At 35.8% G+C, this 20,688-nt stretch overlaps 3 protein-coding genes across 3 annotated transcripts; 2 read left to right on the forward strand and 1 right to left on the reverse strand.

Moving 5' to 3' along the window:
• The first annotated feature begins 209 nt into the window (after positions 1–209).
• On the forward strand, positions 210–1,001 carry LOC113285920 (agamous-like MADS-box protein AGL61). The gene has a single exon (XM_026534658.1). It carries the CDS (start codon positions 219–221, stop codon positions 705–707), a length of 489 nt encoding a protein of 162 aa, XP_026390443.1. The 5' UTR covers positions 210–218; the 3' UTR covers positions 708–1,001.
• A 4,233-nt stretch (positions 1,002–5,234) lies between these two features.
• Positions 5,235–5,846, forward strand: LOC113291143 (agamous-like MADS-box protein AGL61). Its single transcript, XM_026540710.1, has one exon. It carries the CDS (start codon positions 5,235–5,237, stop codon positions 5,844–5,846), a length of 612 nt encoding a protein of 203 aa, XP_026396495.1.
• Positions 5,847–15,913: 10,067 nt separating this feature from the next.
• Positions 15,914–16,667, reverse strand: LOC113291144 (basic form of pathogenesis-related protein 1-like). Its single transcript, XM_026540711.1, has one exon. It carries the CDS (start codon positions 16,490–16,492, stop codon positions 15,914–15,916), a length of 579 nt encoding a protein of 192 aa, XP_026396496.1. The 5' UTR covers positions 16,493–16,667.
• Positions 16,668–20,688: the final 4,021 nt, after the last annotated feature.

Below are 20,688 nucleotides of genomic sequence, written 5' to 3' on the forward strand. Positions count from 1 at the left end.
CACATTCATGCATAAGCCTTAATTAACCAAATTCAAGAGAAATGAGGTGTACTACTAAAAGTGATAGCATTTTCTTGTGCACAAAGAACGACCGCATGATTCATATATTAATTACACAAAACTAAAATCGTGTGAGGAATCACTATATATATATGTGTAAAGAACGATTCTTTCCATTTGCTTCGTCTATAACCTTCAAACCACTCTGATATGTTGCCATGGCATCGTCGTCAAAAACAAAAAAGAGCAAAGGTCGTCGAAACACTGAGACGAAAATGCTAGAAAAAGAAATTGCTAGACAAGTTACTTTCACTAAACTCAGTTCAAACATTGTCAAACAAGGAAATGAACTTCGCACTCTTTATGGGGCTGAGATAACTTTGATTTTCTTTTCACCCGAAGGACAGCCCTTCTCCTACGGAGACCCATCAGTTATTGATCGTTATCTTTCAGATGTAAAGGATACTTCTGAAGATGCAGTGGTTACGGCTCAATGTAATGCAAGAATTGCTGAACTCAATATTGAGTATAACAAAGCTCTTAAGAAGCTAGAAGCTGAAAAAAAAAGAGGAAAGCAATTAGCGGAGGAAAGAAAAGACAATAACAGTAAGTATTGGTGGGATAGACCTGTTGATGAACTGAGTTTGGAACAGTTAGAAACGCTTGTACTTCGCTTGGGTGAGCTTAAGATCCAGTTAAAAGATTGACTAGAGGAACTATTTCCATCCAGCGGTGTTGCATCTTCTTTGACCTCTTCATATGAAGTCACTCGTGAACTTTAGTTTGTCCATAGACGTGAGGCTCATTAGCTGTAAGTTTATACATCTCGAAATGAAGTCTCAGTTATATCTCCGGACGTGAACGTTTTGGTTTTAGTTGCATACTTGGCTATTGCTAATTTTGAGGCCATATTAGTCCTCACATATTGATAAAAAAAATGTAAGCAAAATAAAATGGGTACAACTACTGTAACCTATAAGCAAGGGACGGCCAAAAATAAAATAAAGCTCTTTAAAATAATTATTTTTTTTGGTTCAAGGATACTAATTTACTGAAATTAATTATACTGTACTCTGGGAAAAAATAATATGTATGCCCAATGTTCTATAGTTCTAGCTAGGCCATTTTTTAAGGTGAACAACTTAATACCCAAGTGCTTCATAAAAAAGAAAGAAAAACTTTTTTTATTTTTTTTTGATAAGCAAAGAAAAGAGTCTTATTGATAAGCAAAAAAAAAAAGAAAAAAATACAAAAAAGAAAAAGAGTAAAGTCTACACTACACCCACAGAAAGCAAAAACGGTCTACACACCTACCATACATCAAAGCATACTAATACATATGAAAAAAAGATGAATGCCAGTTTTTCATAACATCAACAGAAGATATATACTCAAAGACTTTCTCAACCAGAGACCAAGAATAAAGACAATACACTGTCTTATTCACCACTGCAATTTCGCTGCATATTTTGTCTGTGAAGACCCTAACATTTCTCTCTTGCCAAATACTCCATAAATAGCAGATGATGGTTTGAACAACAGATGATTGTTTCAGATGCCAAGATTGGGTAGCCGAAGTAGTATGTTTTGGCATAGCAAAAAAACCAATTCAACTTTTCTATGAACTTACCCCAAATCTTCCTAGCGAAATTACAATGCAACAACAGATGGCGGGTTGTCTCAGGTGCATTGCAGAAGACGCATTCAACTGGAACATCCATTTTTCACCTTCTCAGAGAGTCTCTGGTTGGAAACCTTTTATGAGCAATAAACCACGGAAAAAACCCTATTTTGAGAGGGTATTTCTGACTCCATATGAAAGAAAAACAACTTCATCCACCTGTTCTGAAGCAACAATGGTGAAGAAAATCATACAAGGACTTAAGTATATACACATTCTTAAAATTTAATGACTATCGTAACTCATCCTCGAGATCATGCTTAAAAGAAAAAGATCCCATATCTTAAATAAGAATGTTGTATTCCTCAGCTACTGTACCAAAAAGTCTCCTAGGAAATCTAAGATGCCAAATGACATTGTTTTCATTAGTAACACCTAATTCAGCAATTTTGATGTTCTTAGACCTGGAGACACCATAGAGAGTAGGATAACAATCTTTGATTAGCTTATCATAAAGTCAATTATCTTCCCAAAACCTAGTATTAGCGCCAGAATTGACTTTGAATCCACAATCCTTCTTTACAGTTCATGATTGCCCTCCATCCAAACATTCTATAAGAACATTTGATATTTTTGCCATCCAATATACCTCACCTGACCCATATTTTCATCCACAATCCTTCTTTAAAGTGCATCTTCCTCTGTAGCATATCTCCATAAATCAAGTATGCATGCTCTATTTTAATTGCATAATCCTAAACAAACAGCTAAAAAAACACTTTAAAAACTAGAATCTTCCTCTTCAAACTAGCAAGGACTATTTTGTACTGGTTAGGTCGCACCCCTTGTGCGAGGAACGGTTTTTAGGATATTTTTAATTTTTGTTGTTTGTTTAAGATTTTTTATTTTAGTTTCGTAAGAGAGTTAAATTTAGCTATTTGAATGCAATTTTTTTTTGAAGCATTCTTAATTGAGTGTTGCCCCGAGTATCCGAATTATTTATTAGCCGCCCTGAATATTCGAATTGTTTAATTAATTAATGTCTCTAGGTAAGTATTTCCGCCCCAAGAACGGGGCCATAACTCAGCTGGTCATCCCTATTTTCCAAAGTTTCATGCGTTCCAGAAGGTCATATGTTCGAATCCCCAATGACGTAATATTGCAGGAATTAACATGGACGGTAGAGTTAGCTTGCCCTCCTTGTGACACAATTTCAGCCCCCTTCCGTTTCGGCTCTCTTGGCTAAGTTATCCATGAGACTCGCTGGTAGGTTAGCACGACAACCTTTTCAATTCATGTAGTAGTGCGTTGTTGGAGCTTAGCTTGTTAGGCTTCCAACTAGTTAATGTAATACGCTTTATCTAGTTATTAATTTATTATTATTATTATGGAAGCATTCTAGATTGTGTGTTGCTAGTGACAAAGTGAACTATTTAGTGTAGATTGAATTGGGTTTTCGGCAAATTAAGCTTTTTCTGGATGCAAAGTGAATGATAAGCTTCCATATATACATGGCAAAATGAATGATAAATTTTGGTACATTTTCAAAAGAGGTTTGGTCTGACCCCGCCACAGATAGGAAGTCTTGGCTCAGTTAGTCACTGAACGTAGGCTAGCAAAGAAATATCTAACCACAATATGGAAAAAAATCGAATTCCGAACTTTATCAAATTTTGTTTTGCAAAATCAACAATTTAAAATCTTTGTTGATAGATAAAAATAACCTTGCATTTTTAGGGGCCACTCAAAATGAATTTAGGGGCCACTCAAAATGAATTTAGAGGCCAACAATAAGACAAAATAGGGTCACCGAAACCTAAATAGAGTCCACCTCTTATCAAAAAAATTTCGTAATGATAAAATTGCCCTTCAATAATCGGAAGTTAAACAACAATTTAGTAGTTTTTTTTTTCTTCGAATTTTGGTGTGACTATAATCGGTAGTAAATTGGGTTAATTAAACTTCCGAATATATAGTGTCCGTAGAATGAGATTTTTCAAAAATTCTTCAATTTTCGAATTTTGGTACTACCGTAGTCAGTAGTAAATTTAACTTCCGAATGTATATTGGCCCCAAAATGAGATTTTGCCAAAATCCTTTAACTTTCTAACCTTGTACTCCCACAATCGGTAGTAAATTTTGTTACTCTAACCTCCGAATGTATTCAATTTTTGAATTTTGGTATTACCATAATCGGTAGTAAATTTGACTTCCGAATGTATACTGGCCACAAAATGAGTTTTTGAAAAAAAACCTTAATTTTTCGAATTTTGGATTTATAACAATCAGAAATAAGGTAAGTGAACTTAACTTCCGATTATATAGTAGCATTTTGAAATGAGAATTACCATATTCGGTAGTATTTTAAGTTAATGAAACTACCGATTATATACTGGCCCCAAAGAGAATTTTTGGAAAAAATCCTTAATTTCCAAATTTTGGAATTATAACAATCGGAAGTAAGGTAAGTGAATGTAACTTTCGATTATATAGTGGCATTTTGAAATGAGAATTACCATATTCGGTAGTATGTTAAGTTAATTAAACTTCCGATTATATACTGGCCCCAAAATGAGTTTTTGAAAAAAATTCTTCAATTTTCGAACTTTGGTACTACCATAATCGGTAGTTAATTGTGTTCATTATACACCGATTGTGATTAATTTTTAGTACAGAAAACTTGAATATTTTGAATCAAGAATAATCGGTACATAACAATCATTTTATCTACCGATTCTGGTTGATGTTCATCATTTCTTAAGAACGTCATCCATAATCGGTAGGTAAAATAGATTATTATCTACCGATTACGTTTCTGCTACTGTAAATCCAAGAACATCAACCATAATCGGTAGGTAAAATAGATTGTTACCTACCGATTATGTTTCTGCTACTGCAAATCCAAGAAAGTTTCGGATCAAATTTTTGATTTCAAGTAATCGAATCCTAATTTTGGATCACAACTACTATCATTTATTCGTTTTGTTCGTTTAACTTTTTTTTTTTTTTTTGATTTCTAAGTTTCAACTTTACAATCAATCATAAAATTTGTTTGATCGACGATCTTTGGTTTCAATCAAAATTAAAATGATGATTTTTTTTTCTTCAATTGGTAGAAAAGAGAAAAAAAAATGAATGATATGTTTATGAAAATAAAGGATATAGGTTTAGATTTAGTATAAAGGTGAAGCACAATATAAACAATTATCTATTTTTAAGACACCCCGTAACCCTCTTCAATGGTTAAGAATAAACGAATGGCCCCTAATTCCTTTTGAGTAGCCCCTAAAAATGCTAGGAAAAATAATATTCTCCACTATTAATTTTCATTGCCCGATATATACGCACATATTCATGCACGAGCCTTAACATTCACAATCAACAGAGCATTCAAGAGAAATGAGATATTATACTAAAAATGGCAGAATTCAATTTGTTATGTACATATAGCAAGAACAAATTAATATTTTTCATTACACAAAATTAAATTTGCGGAAGAAGTTCACTCTATAAATAAGGAGTAATTAACCCACTTCCCATTATCCCGCAAACAAAAAAAAAACCATTCCCATTTTCTTCATCTGTCTAACAGAAAAACCATTGCTAATTTGCTATGGATAAACCAAAAGCAAAAAAGACCCATGGTCGCAAAAAGATCGAGTTGAAAAGAATCGAGAAGGAAGTAGCCAGACAGACCACCTTCACGAAACGAAAAGAAGGTATATTTAAGAAAGCATGCCAACTAAACACCTTATGTGCTGCTGAGACAGCCGTTGTTCTCTTTTCTCCTTCAGGAGCGCCTTTTTCTTTTGGTGAACCATCTGTCCAATCAGTGGTTGACCGTTTTCTGGCAGACGGGAGGAGTCTTCGGGAAGAATCGCTCATCAAAGAAGAACTTGATGCAAGAAATGATAAAATCGACACTCAATATAACACATCTCTTAAGAGGCAAGAAGATGCACAAGTGAGAGGCAAGGAACTAGCTGAGGCTAAGAAAGCCGATGGTGACCTGTTTGGGTGGGATGTACCCATCAAGGAAATGAATCTGGAGCAACTGGAGAGTCTCAAGTTTGAATTGGGTAATCTTCAAATCATTGAAGAACCAGTTGATGCTACTGCTGCATCTTCTTCGGCCAATCCACTGTTCTTATCAAGGGGAAGCAGTTCCTCAAATGTTTCAATTAATCCCCCTCCACCTAATGACCCTCAGGGATATCATTTTTAATTTAGTTATCTCAAAGTGAAGTCTCATTTTATTTCACTTGTAATTCAATAAGCAGAGGTATTTTTGTTCTACCTAGATCCCATTTTGTAAGCATCTGAGTAATTTTGTTATATTTTAACTTGAACAAAATGGGTGGACACTGGCCTAAATGTTAATCAAATTACTGTTTAAATTCAAAATGGAAGTCAATGTCCATGGTCGGATGGTCCAACTGCAAATCTTATAGTAAAAAAAAAAAATCGTGAATCCGTGATGGTTCACAGCAGGTACATTAGAGAATAAATATCCATTCACAAAAATATCTAATTCCCAATAGTATCATTAGGGAAAATACTAGATCTCAGTCTCTCAGACTAACATGTTTATGCACCTTGATCGAACACTTTCATGAGGTAACAAAATTATGAGAGTATTGAAGTGTTTTGTTTAATTTTGATTCCTCTTAACGGTTTAAACGAGAATCGATCATCATTAATTTGGAGATCTACCAGAGCAACTCTGCTGTAATATGTAGACAGTTATTGCATCCTGATATTATGGTCACAAGTGGTATCGGCGCCGCAATCGCATTAACGAGGAGAAATGCTTATGACGCTGTTTGGCCAATGGCTCCGCAATGATATAAAGCATGTATCAATTGATAACTGAAGGACCGAGGAGGATGTCACTGGACTGGAGGTGCACATGATGTTCTCTAATAAACAAGGCATTTTACTAGAGATTATCACCGATTATGACATATAGTTGTACACATTTTATTCATTGTGAGAAGCATTCCCCAGTATATGTTGTTACAAAAACACACATTAATTGATTCATGCATGAGCCTTAACTTTCACAAAATCAAGTACATATCATTCAAGAGATGAGATATTTTACAAAATCTTAACTTAATTTTTATGCCATATAAAAGAACAAATGGTTCATATATTAATTTTACAATTAATTCGTGAACGGAGTTTCTTTTTGCGGCAGGTTATCATTTCAGATGTGGAGAGGGTGGATTCAAACTGTTGACCAGCAGGCATCTATCCAGCAACACTAGATATATCTGATCTGCTCTATTTTACCAATTCTACTTTAAGCTAAAAATGCTTGAGTGAGGGTTAGTAATAAATTATGGGTATCGAGACGGATAATCGATTAAGCAAAATCAATCAAAACATGAATAAACAAGACAAAAAAATTAAAGTGGTTCGGCACTAACGCCCACATCCACTGACAGAACCCCATAAGGTAAATTAGATTGATCTCCAGACTTAATTTACTGGGATAATTATATTCGCTTTGGTTCTTCCTATTTATAGATGATAGGAATAAAGAAGGTAAAGAAACTGTATCTCTGATTATGTAAAACTAGTCTATCTAAAATAGAGGATTTACAAACTTGATCCTATTATCTAGACGGAGACTTGACCGCACTTCACTTATCTTGACTGCACTTCACTTGCCTTCGTTTAACTAGTACCTTAATCCCATGGTAACATGTACGCATGATATAACACCCCCTCAAGTGGTATGGACACGGAGAGCAGCAAAATGACCTTCTCAACATCAGCATGTAGTCTTTATTTTCTGAGGGGCTCAAAATGGCTTAGTTGAGTGCTTCGTTTGTTGATAACCAAGGCAATACATGATAGACAAACCAACAACAGTGAATGATTGTCGTCTCTGAAACTTTTGTGATTGTAAAATGGACTTGATTGAATAACGGTCTTTGAAGATTGTTTAGAAGAATGATATGGGTTTGGTTTGTTGACAACAAACAGAGATAACTCAGGTAAGACATACAAACAACATGTAGTCTTGTATAAAAAATCGTCCATGTTGATAAATAGAGACGGACGTGTAAGATAGTTTTCTTGGATGAAAAACTAACGTTAGAAATAAGATCAGGAAAATGATGATATTAGAAGACGAAACTCCTGATATTGAGGGAGATTTCCGCGTGATATTGACCATACTGTTGACGGAAGAAAGCAACAACTTAAACGTTGTGTATGATGCCCGTGAATAATAAGATCATGAATACTGTAAACATGATAATTGGACTTCATCACACTTCATTGTGTTAACAAACCACAAACGGCCAATGATTGATGTGATCAATTAATTAAAAAAAAATAGCTCATGAATAACAAAAGCATATTGTCAAGGATCATGGCATCTGTTGTGGTTAATGATTGATATACCGTACAAGAAGATCATGATAGCATCTTGCCTGAATGAGTTAAGATAAAGACTGGTTTGTCAATGGGAAAACAATCTTTCATTGACCAAAAATAACCACTGCACTGGCTATAGATACGAACCATCGCGGATCTATAGTGGAAGAAAAGTAATTGATACTGATAGTTCAACGTGTTAGCCTGCGAAGAACACCAAAAAAATTTGCTATGAGTTTCACGGAAGGAAACTTATTTTTTCCAGAAACATAAAAAAGAAGAGAATATTATTGTAACAAAATGATGTTACTAAATCTTACACGAAATAATATTTTCCTTAAATATTGAATCCTATTATTGGGGCTTTGTGGGGGTGTGATTTTGGGGACTTAAAATGCTAGGTGGAGACTAAATGGTATAGGGGGAGATCAAATTTATGTGAAAGTTCAAAAACATCATCATATATTTTCATTTAAAACACTTCTAACTTGCATTAACTGATTAATCTAATCAATAAAAAAAACAACTGATTTCCATTAAATGTAAAAAAAAACTGAAAAATCAAATGAATTAAAAGAAAAAAAAACTGATTTTCATTTTCATTCCCTTTCTTCTTCTCTGCCCTTCTTCTTCTTCTTCTTCTTCTTCTTCTTCCATTCTTCTCCGTTCATCAACGATTAATCGTCGATTCAAAAAAATTACGTCGTCGATCAAACTCATTGTATAAAAGCATGAAAGCAAAGGAAAAATTAGGTCATTCTTCGTCGAATCAACCTCCTATTGAAGCAGAGAAACCAACTTCAACTAGTGAAGTGGTAAGTGAATATGAAAAGGAATTGAATGAAGGAGATTCCCCAGCCTCCCGGACTCCTGAGATGACAGCAATAAGGTATGAATCGAAATACCCACTCTTTAGTTAAGCTTTTTATCGATCTTTCATTAAGTTTCGAATATTTTAGGTCTGAAAAAACAGTTTCAGAAACTATTTACGGCCGAGAGTTCTTTGTTTCCCAGCGGTAAATAAGTATCACGGTTAGGATATGTTTGTTTCCCAGCCGTTTATATGTATCATGGTTGGGAGACCTAAGAACTCCCAGCCGTTTATATTCTCACGATTGGGAAATCTAAGAACTCCCAGCCGTAATTTAGTCGATGCGTACGATATAGAATAATCCCATCTGCAAAAACTTAATCACGGCTGGGACTTTCCTATCCGTATACATAGCTGTGTTCGAATTCATGTTTCAGCGGTAGTGGTTACGTCTAGGTTTTCCTATCCGTAATATGAGTAAGCAATGAGAAAATAAAACTTCCCAGCCGTTATTGTTTTTACGGCTTGGTCGATAAATCGAAATCTCATCCGTTATTTCTGTTGCGGCTGGGACTTTTCACTTTTCCTAGATATTATTTGGTTACGTCTTGGTCGTTTGATAATTAGCCCATCCGTAACTGTATTTTCTTCTGGAACTTTGCATACATCCTAAGCGTTTTTATGTTGTCGGCTGGGTTTTGTCAAGATTTCCCGGCCGTTGTGACTTATCTTCTTTTGCATTCTTGTCTGGTTTTTCTTTGAACAGAAACGAAAAGAGGAAGAAAAGATCAATACAAGTAACACCTTCTAGTGAGCCCACTCCACAACCTCGTCACGGAAAACCATTGGGTGCAAACGCAAGAAATACAAGTGAAGTTGTAGTTGGTGGAGTAAGTGAATTTGTGCTTGCTGTTAGTGGAGGAAATGAAGGTGTAATTTCAGGAGGAAATGATAGTCTTGCTGTTACTGGAGGAAATGAAGGTGAAGTTGCTGTAAGAAATCAAGGTGAAGTTGTTTTAGTAAATCAAGGTGGAGTTGCCGTAGGAAATCAAGGTGTAGATGTTGTTGTTGTAGGAAATCAAGGTAGATACTGTTGTTGTAGGAAATGAAGGTGGACTTGCTGTTACTGAAGTTGCCACTTCTAGTGATGCTCTTGATCAAGGTGTAGTTGTTACTGAAGTTGGTAGTTCTAGTGGTTCTTCTCTTGATAAAGGTAAAGCAGTGGTTGAGGAGGACAAGAAGGATGGAAAGAAGAAGTATCCACCAAAGGATAATGTAAGAGACATCATTGATGCTATGGAGTTTTTACCTAAAAAGAAGAATGGGAGACCTTGGGGTTTGCCAAAAGATCGTTCCGTCTTGATTGGTTACGAGTCATCATTTATGCTAGAGTCTGTGCCGCAAAGGTAATAAATCAAACTTAATATATGTTGTTTTCATTTTATTATGGATATTCAATCGTAACAACCAAAATTTTATATTATTTGTAGTTTCCCGATAAAGTGGTTCCTAATCTAAAGCACCAACAACCAATGTTTTGGCCGTTGGAGGGTGAACATCCAGAGCATCCAGATGTGGTAGCTTTGGTAAAAGCTTCGGAGTTATGGTCCGGAATCGAGGCGCTGCAGAAGTCGTATGATGTTGTGATAGTTTGTAATTTTAGAGAAAGATTCTGGCCCGAAACCATGACTTTCTAACTCCCATTCGGCGAGATGACTATGACTCCGGATGATGCAAAGGAAATCGCCGGTCTTGCTTTGGAAGGAAAGGCTGTGTATGAGGGTTTTAACAATACTCTACCTTATGATGAGCTTTATGTCTTGGATAACCACTGTTTTGGATTGAGCAAATATCAAGCGGAATATGAGTTTGAGATTGGTTATGGAGCCCCGCCCAGATCTAAAATGGAATTTAGACAACCGGATGAACGTTATGAAACAGTTAATAAGTCAAGGAAGATTAAACAGGTTCGTCTGAGGGAGCAGTTTGAGGATTCTGACCGTAAGACCAAGAATGGAGAGATCGTGATGGATGCAGAAAGAGCTAGACATACGGCTATATCTTACTTGTTGCACGCTCTTGGGACCGTCTTTTTTCCCGATTTCTCAGGAAATAAGGTAAATTCTTGTTATTTGCATTGGTTGAAGACTCTCAGTCTCGATCTGGAAACAAACGAGGTTCCTAGGTACTCGTGGGGCATCGCCCTCCTTGCTAGTGTGATGGAGAATCTTTGCAAATCTTTTAGGTGAAACATAACACAAATATGGGATGTCTTGCTCTTATCCAGGTATATTTTTGTGTTAATATAACAAATGTTGATTTATTTTACTTATATATATTGGTTTGTATGTATAATTGATTAATTTTTGTTCAATAGTCATGGGTTTACGACCATTTCAAATCCTTGAGTCCTACTCAGGATAAAAAATGGCCTCTAGAGAAACCTACAGGAGGAAGATACCCCTTTAACGGGACCCAACACAAGAAAAAAGAGAATGAAATGGTCGAAATGAAGAGAAAATTGGATGCTTTGACAATTAATGATGTGGTATTTGATCCATATTTGAAACTTGATGAGGATGGAGATGAGGAAGTTGGTGATAGAGTATTTTCTAATGTGGCGACCTATACATGACCTTTGTTTCATTCAACCGGGTTCGTCATTTTGGATCCTCGTAGAATGCTCCGCCAAATTGGTATTGTCCAGAAAATTATACCTCAAGAATCTCGTTTTCCACTGAGCGCAGCCAACTCCATGTTTAAGGAAAAAGATGTCAAATTGAACTATGCAACAGCAATAGCTCCGTCGGTCGAAGATTGGAATGCTGGTCCCAACAAGCAAACCAAATGAGTAAAAGAGGGCTTGAAGCTTCTCATGGGACTTCCGAAGCGTATATTAATTACATGGGATGGTATCAAGAGTGGGCTCATCCTTATGTGGAAAATTTGGATCCCGAGGCGCGAAAATATTTTAAGAAGACGGAGAAAGAGAGTTCAAAATCAGCGGAAGAGATAAACAAACAAAATGAATGGGAGAAGATGATACTACTAATTTTGTTTATAAATATTTTTTATTGTTTATTAGCTATGAATAAGTGTATTTGATATGAAAAATAGGTAGAACGAGTTAATTGGGTGTCCAAGGACATCACCCGTATGATTCATTCGGGAGAGAAATTAACCGTCCCTGAACTAAGATTACTTCGGAATCGAGTCCAAGGCATAATACTCCCTGAGAAAGGAGGTTTATATCCTCAAGAAGATGACTGATTAAGGAGAAATAAGAGGGCTAGGTCTCCTTCTTCCAGCGACGACTCGGATACCCCCCCCCCCCCCCCCCCCCCCCCCCCCCCCCGTGAACAAGCTCCATCAAAGCAAGGAAGAGGCGGCAAAAAAGGAGGCCGTACTGGAACAAGTGCTCGAGGTGGAAAAAAAGAAGGCCGTGGTAGAACAATTTTTTCTCGAGGTGGACATGGTGGAGGTAAAAATACTCCCACTCAAGCTGGTAAGGGAAAAGGAGGTAAAAAGGCTTGAGTTGTAGAACAAGTTGTTGAACGGGACCAAGAGGACGATTGGATGCGTTTTTACAAGAGTATTCTGGGGAGGAATCAAGTAATGATAATCTACTCGCTTTTTAGTATTTTACTTCATGAATATTTTGTTATCTAAGCCTTTGACATTTTACTGTTTTCGTTCTTTGGTTAAGGATTGAGATGGATGGATTTTTATAACTTTGTATTTATGAATTAATGTTAGTCTTTCAATGTGTCTAATCTAAGAAAAATGAGGAAAAAAACAACATCATTATTTTTTTCCAGGCATTTTCGGCTAGGTCGTTGCTTCACAAAACCTAGCCGAAAATGCCTATAAATGTTGAAAAATAAACTTTCATAGCCGTAAAATTGAAAACGATTAGAAACTGCCAGCCGTAAAATGCACCACGGTTAGGAAACCCGTCCGTGGCCTGTTCACGGTTGGGAAAAACCTAGCCGTGTTAATATCACGGTTAGGTCCCATATCCGTAAATTTATTTATGTCTTGGTCGACCTAGATACTTCCTAGCCGTTATGTGGGAAACGGTTTGGAAACCCATCCGTGACAGTTTACGGTTGGGACATTCCTACCCGTATAGTACTCTGGTAAACCCAAAAAAAAAAAGGCTCCTAAAAACGACTACATATCCAAATCATAATTTCCAGCACGGACAGGAATCCCAGCCATTTTTCTGGCTAAAAGTAAAAAATCAGGATTACGACCAGGAATCCAAACTGTAACTCTGACAGACCACCAACTCTGCAGGTCATACAGAATTACGGATTGGTATGCCTAGCATTTCCCAGTTGTAATGCTCTATAATTTCACTTGTACCACTTCAAATCGTCTAGTTTTTTGAATTTTGAAAAATATATTCGTTTGAAGACTAATCTATAGAAGGTTCTAGCTGGTCAACCACCGATTTAAACTTGAAATAACTTGTTCTCCATATAACCACCCATTCCAAATCAAAATCACACCTACAAGCTCTAGTAAAACTCCTACAAACTCAATGCAATGTACTCAAAGGATAAACCCGACTTTACTTTGGATGAAGACTTATCTCTTTGCCAAAATTTTATGCTATGCTATCCAAAGAAGAGAGAAGAACGAAATAATGGTGGTGTACCAAGTCAATCTTATTGGAAAAATATTTTTGAAATTTTTTGTATTCAACACTAACAACCGCGATGGGATTGAATTGTATCTTCGATTCTCAAACATACGCAAAAAAAGTGAAAGAGTATATGGCTTTACTTTGTATGTGCAAGCAACTTCGACTTAGAGGTGAGACTGATGAATAAGTCGTAGCAAAAGCTAACAAGGAATGGAGAAAATGGAAAGGTTATAATTTCAACTTCGAAGCTCAAATGACCATCATCAAAGATTTCTTATATCGGAAGGGATGTTATTAAAACCAACTTTGTAATGGCGATATATTAAGCATGTAATGAGTTTTACTGTGGTCTAGTTAATGAAAGTATTAATAATTATCAATCGTATTAAGAATTCATGTTGAATCAAAAAATTTCTCAACTTTCAAATCTAATTACGGCCAGGAATGTTTGTAAACCCAGCCGTTTTGCAGACTCAGTTTATTCAGTGAAGAATAACGGTCAGAAGTTCGTAACTTCCTGTCCGTTTTCCATAATCACGGCTGGGAGTTCCTTATTTCCCAACCGTTTTGTATTGTTACGTCTGGGAATTTCTAATATCCCAACCGTTGTGTTGATTTTCGGCCGCGTCGACAAGTTTACCCAACCGTTACTGCTGAAAATTCCAGATTTTTTTACTTCAGATTTTCGACGGATTTGAACTGATAAAATTGATGTTGGGAGTTGATTATAAGGTTATCTTGAGTTTTGTGATGAAGGGTTTCGTCATTTGTCTTCAAAATTTGTCAAATTTGTTTTACAAAAATCACCATTTTCCTTCTTCAAAACTCAAAAAAATCAAGTTTAGATTTACAAAAAATTAATGTTTGGATTACTCTAATCGATTCACTAAAACTGATTAGTTATCTAATCAATTTAATTAGCACTAATTAAATTAAGGGTAGATTAGACATTAGAGAAAAATATAGATAAGGGGTCGTATAGGTTTTATTTCGTGACCCCAAAAAGCCCCCAAAACTCACCCTTTTTAATCCCCAATAATAGGATTTTAAATATTCGGAAATAAAGGATGGATATCTCGTAAAAGACGGAGAATATGGAAACGTCCATAATGAATGAATTGATTCGCCATATTTTGGCAAGAATTTCGGAAATGGAAATATTTTTGGGGATTGAATTCTTCTTGGCAAAGAAAAAAAAAGGAAAAATAAATAGTAAATTGCAGGGGATGTATACTTTTTAATCATCCACAATGTGCTTGATTGAGATACCCATAATTACCATAAAAGCTTTTAAGGTATAGAGTATTTGATATTAAGAGAAATGTTTTGCCGTGAACAATGGCAAGATATTGAGAGAATATCATGTGCACTGTATCGACATGACATAGCGAAAGAATAGATTATCCCATAGTTTGAACTATTGAATGAAACCATATAGATTGGAGAATCCAACTAAGTACATGAAAATATTAGGTCTTGGTAAAGCAAAACCTCAATAAGATAAACTTGTTAAAAGCGATAACAAGATATCTGAAAAATGGAATACTCTTTGGAAATGATTGAGTTTCCATGAAACTTGGCGACAAAAGCAGGAAAAGGAAACAAAAAAAGAAATCATGAAACTACCATCTTCTGCACAAAGTCATGAAATTATGATCGATATCCATAGTCATAAACATATGAGAAGGAATTCATGATGATAAGAGAGATCGATGAAGTTGAGAAAATGAACCAAGTTTGGGCAGCAAACAATATTATTTTACTGATCAACACAAAAAGTCGGTCATTTCATAAAACAATTTCTTGAATGTGAACAGAGGAAAGCCTATACAACTGTAGGTCTTAGACTTGAATAGAATTCATAAAAATGACGATTATGAATTTAAATCTTCTGGACTAATATTGAAGACTAGCCAGAGAAAGAACTTTTTTTTGAAAGCGGAAGCAATCCGAGCGGATCTTCCCACTATGATACCATAATAAATTATGGGTATCGAGACGGATCATCGATTAAGCAAAATCAATCAAAACATGAATAAACAAGTCAAGAGAATTAAAGTGGTTCGGTACTAACGCCTACATCCACTGACAAAACCCCGTAGGATGAATTAGATTGATGTCCAGACTTAATTTACTGGGATAATTACATTTGCTTTGGTTCTTCCTATTTATAGATGATAGGAATAAAGAAGGTAAAGAAACTGTATCTCTGGCTATGTAAAACTAGTCTATCTAAAATAGAGGATTTACAATTGACTTGATCCTATCATCTAGACGGAGACTTGACTGCACTTCACTTACCTTCGTTTAACTAGCACCTTAATCCCATGGTAACATGTACGCATGGTAACTTGCTCTGGATTTAAGGGCTAGCTAAGATTTTTATTTCTTTGGTTATTCTTTAGCCGTACGTTGAAATTTTTAATTAATCTTCTTCTTATTAATAAAATTTGTGACTAAGCAAAAACGAAACAAGAAAATACACCAAAAAATTAGCACAATTCTTTCTGGACCCTGTATTGGAGCCTGTCTTGCGAGGCTTCAGAACCTGATCTGAATAAGGACGTTGTCCTACCCAATTGCCTGGAGGATCATAACTACAGATGACGAAAGTACCACCGGTAGTACAATTCACACTCGCACACCCTAGACGGACAGTGTTTCTCCAAACCACTTGTGTGTAGTGCAGACACTCTCCTCCTTGACATGAGTTTGATTCCATGTCGTAATTGCTTTTCTCTTCTACCCACAAGTTTACAGCATCTCCTGCAGCAAGATCGCCTGTACTCGTCGCAAGATTCTCACCGTATGGTCCACCAGCAGAATGAACAAGCTTACAATCATCGGCTCTCTGCTTAGCGTAGTCCGTAGCATATGAAGCAACTATATTATCCCATCCTAGAGGTGTAACATTAACCTCGGCGCGAGCTAAATTATGTGGGGCTAGATAGTCTTCTGGGGAAATTTGGGCTCGAGAGAAATGAATTAATAAGGCAAGGGTTAAGAATATTAAACTCATGACTGCTAGTTCAAGTTGATGAATATGAAACCAGCTAACCCTTATTGATATGATCTTTACAATCGGCTAACCTAAAAACGAATAAACCTCAATTGCAAGGAAAGTATGTGTGAATGATATATATGTCTGGTTTTGAATCTTTTGATTGATGAAGATTGAGGTATGAGGTGTTGTACATTTTGTAAAGTTTAGCTACTTTGGAGGATGACTGGTAATCAACCTTAATTAATTCCACACTAATAAACAAAGGAACATTATAATAAACTAGTAAAATGAAAGGGAATATATGCAATATTTTTGTGCCATGATATAATTGTCAATGTACGTAATTTCGGTTGAATTGATCAACTCGTCGACAACATCACTTTCGCTTCAAGTGAGTGAGACGACTTGCCTCTCCAACTACGACTTCGCTATGTAAAAACGGGGAAGGCTATATATATTTTTTGTTTGCTAGCCTGGTCACTATAGCTGCATGCACTACTACCTGCAAGGAGTGTAATGTATTGAATTTGATTACACAAACCTTTACGCAATTCTTATATTGAATTGACCTTATGGTCAAGGTTGCTGGCAGAGTATATGAAGTCTATTTCTGGTTCAGGGTGTAGATTCTTCTTCCGGCGCCAATCCACCTGATGTTATCAGGGATTCCTCAGCTATCTCAAATCCTCACACCATTTAATATATTCCTCATGGATATATTTGTGTGAAAATTATTCATACAGACCACATATTGACTTGAATGAGAGATTATATATTTAAACATAAAAACGAACATTAAGGTGATGGCAAACCATATCGGCATAATTTCATATCCAAGTCACTAAAATATACTAATTGAGAACTAATTGGAACAGAAAGAAGAAAAAATAATTACAGCAAAGCTTGAGGGATTTCTAGGGGGTAAGTACTTATTTGCTGCAAGACAAAAGTATCATGATCAAATCCCATAGATGCACCACAAACAGAGAGAGCAAGATGACTAACCCTCAATAGGACTCAAAGATGATCCATGATGTTCAGTTAATTTTTTGAAAGATACGATCTTCAAACGAGGAATTTTATGATTATCCCTCCACCATGCCTCCATATGAACTGTATAACTGTTGCTTGTAATTTCTTCGTCGTAGGCTTCTAAAATAAAGTGACAATCCATCATGTGAGGACTGGTTTTGATTTTCGAATGAACAACACGGTGCAACCATAATAAGCTTTCCTTTGCCTTCTTGTTATACTCATTTACCCCACTCGCGCCACAAAAGAATGGTATATGTCGTTCACGTCAACTGTGTCTGGAGCTAAGAAATCAGGTACTACAACACGAGGTCTATCACCTATATCATCATAAGATGGATCAGGAGTAAAAGGTGATGACGAGAATACTCCACCATATAGTATGATGGTTATGAACACCAAGAACGAAACAAGTATGAAAAGAAGTTGATTTCTGCTACTCATTTTTCTTCTTCTTCCCCTCTGTAATCTCTTTGGTACTAACCCTAGTTTTTGAGAAATTTAGAGTTCGTTTTGTAGGTTCATTTGGAGTATTAGATGAGAAGTTAATTATATAGACATTCCATCCACCTTCATTTTACATCTTTCCGCGCTATCATTAAATGCATCCAACAATATTCTTGTTGACTATATGCGTTAGGCGATAGGATCTACTTCACAAATTAAGCAAGTCGAGCTGTATCCCCCTTAATAACTTGGGTTGTTTGGCATAAACTGAGAGAACTTTAGTTTTCTTATTGATGAAAGAGATCACCTTCACGGTTTTATTACAAAGCCTTTAATACTAATCATACAGTTAAAGTCAATAGTTGACCTCACACACTCTTTACACACAAACACAAATACTTGTGATATACAAATAACTCACACAAGTATAATATCTAATACACCCCCTTCAATCTGATACTAGCAGCCAAAATAACAGATTGAAAAACACAAAGTAACATCTACTGAATAGGAAAACTATTCTTCAACTGGAGAAAGACACACTGAAGAATTTGATGATGAGGCAACAGAAGAAACATCTAACAGCTGGCTAAGTAATCTGGAGAATGTTGGATAGCATAAACCCTTAGTGAATAAGTCTGCAATTTGATTTTCAGAAGTAATATGCTGCAACACCAAGAAGCCTTCATCCACCAACTCTCTTACTGTATGATATTGAATCTCTATATGTTTTGTCCTGGCATGAAACACATGATTAGTAGCCAAAGCCAAAGCACTAGTATTGTCACGGAGAAGTAAAGCTGGAGAATCAAGCTTAATATGTAGATCAGCAAGAATATATGAAATCCATTTTAATTCAGCAGAAGCAACAGATAAACACTTGTATTCAGCTTCTGCAGATGACTTTGATACTGTGGGCTGCTTCTTAGAAGACCATGACACAAGATTAGGACCCAAAAACACAGTAAAACCTGAGGTGGATCTTCTAGTATCTAGACAACCCGCCCAGTCAGAGTCTGTAAAAGCCTTCAAAGTACACAGACTACCTTTAGTTAAAGTAATTCCCAGACCTATAGTTCCTTTTAAATACCTCAGAATTCTTTTCACTAGCTGGAGATGTAAATCTGATGGAGAATGCATAAATTGTGACACATAATTAACATAAAAACATATGTCAGGCCTTGTTACAGTAAGATATTGTGATCCACCCACTATTGTTCTATAGTCAGTTACATTATCAAGTTTAACTCCATCATGAATAGATAACCTTGCTCCCTTAACAACTGGAGTATCACAGGGCTTAGAATCCAACAACTTTGCCTTGTCTAATAACTCTAAATTATACTTCTTTTGAGTGAGAGTTATTGAAGTAGGAGTTCTAACAGCTTCTAACCCAAGAAAAAATCCTAACTCTCCCAATTCTTTCATGGCAAACTCTTTCTTTAAAAAGACAATCAGATCATTCATCAAAATGGAAGAGCTTCCTGTGAGTAAAATATCATCCACATAAAAAAGTAACACCAACATACCATCTTTAGAAGTACACACAAACATAGAATTATCTGAGACTGATTTCTTGAAACCATAAGAAATTAAGAATGTGCTAAACCTATGAAACCAAGCTCTTGGTGCTTGCTTTAACCCATACAAACTCCTTTTCAATTTATACACATAATTTGAAGGATAATCTGGATTTATAAATCCCTGAGGCTGTGACATGTAAAATCTTCATCTAAGAATCCATGAAGGAAAGCATTACTAACATCTAATGGTCTAATTTTCCAATTGTATGTAATTGCCATGCATAACACAACTCTAACAGTAGTATATTTAATAACATGGCTAAAGGTTTCATTAAAATCTATTCCATCTTGTTGATCATAACCCTTTTCAACTAATCTAGACTTCAGTCTGTCAATAGTACCATCAGCTTTCTGTTTGACCTTATAGACCCATTTAGAAACTAAAATGTTCATGTGTGGCTCAGGTGCCACATAATCCCATGTGTCATTATCTCTCAAAGCAGTATACTCATATTTCATGGATACTTTTCAGTCAGGAATCTTAAAAGTTGTCTTAAAAGTCTTTGGTTCAACAGTGGTTAATAAAGATGTATAAGAGGAAGACATTGGATGTTTAACAGACATATGAGAAACAAAATCCGGAAATTTCTTAGATTTATCAATACCCTTATGAGATCTAGTAACAATACTACTAGTAGGAGCAGAGGAATCTGATGAAGGAAGAATAGATGGTAATCCAGAATTATGCAAAACAGAGTCAGGCACTGAAGTTTGAAAATAAAACCGATGTTCATCAAAAACCACATGTCTAGATATATAAGATTTCTTTGAAAGAGGATTATAACATTTGTATCCTTTATGAATAATACTATAACCAAGAAAAACACACTTCACAGACTTTGGAGATAGCTTATCTTCTCTTGAATGAGCAAGATGAGGATAGCACACAGTGCCAAAATTTTTAAGAAAAGAATAGTCTGGACTTTCACCAAAAATAACCTCAAAGGGAGACTTGAAATCTAGAACTTTGGTTGGTGTTCTGTTTATCAAATAAGTAGCAGTAAGAAAAGCATCATACCACATTTCTTTTGGACAAGAAGAGTTAAACAAAAGAGAATTACCCATCTCAGTAATGTGCCTATGCTTTCTTTCAGCAAGGCCATTTTGTTCAGGGGTTTGAGGACAAGAAATATTTACAAGAATACCACT

The sequence above is a fragment of the Papaver somniferum genome, chromosome 6, assembly GCF_003573695.1.
Source record: "Papaver somniferum cultivar HN1 chromosome 6, ASM357369v1, whole genome shotgun sequence".
NCBI classification, from domain to species: Eukaryota; Viridiplantae; Streptophyta; class Magnoliopsida; order Ranunculales; family Papaveraceae; genus Papaver; species Papaver somniferum.

What these genes read in the sequence shown, in the direction of transcription:
- LOC113285920 (XM_026534658.1), top strand. Translation starts at nt 219, where the DNA reads ATGGCATCGTCGTCAAAAACAAAAAAGAGCAAAGGTCGTCGAAACACT.
- LOC113291143 (XM_026540710.1), top strand. Translation starts at nt 5,235, where the DNA reads ATGGATAAACCAAAAGCAAAAAAGACCCATGGTCGCAAAAAGATCGAG.
- LOC113291144 (XM_026540711.1), bottom strand. Translation starts at nt 16,492, where the DNA reads ATGAGTTTAATATTCTTAACCCTTGCCTTATTAATTCATTTCTCTCGA.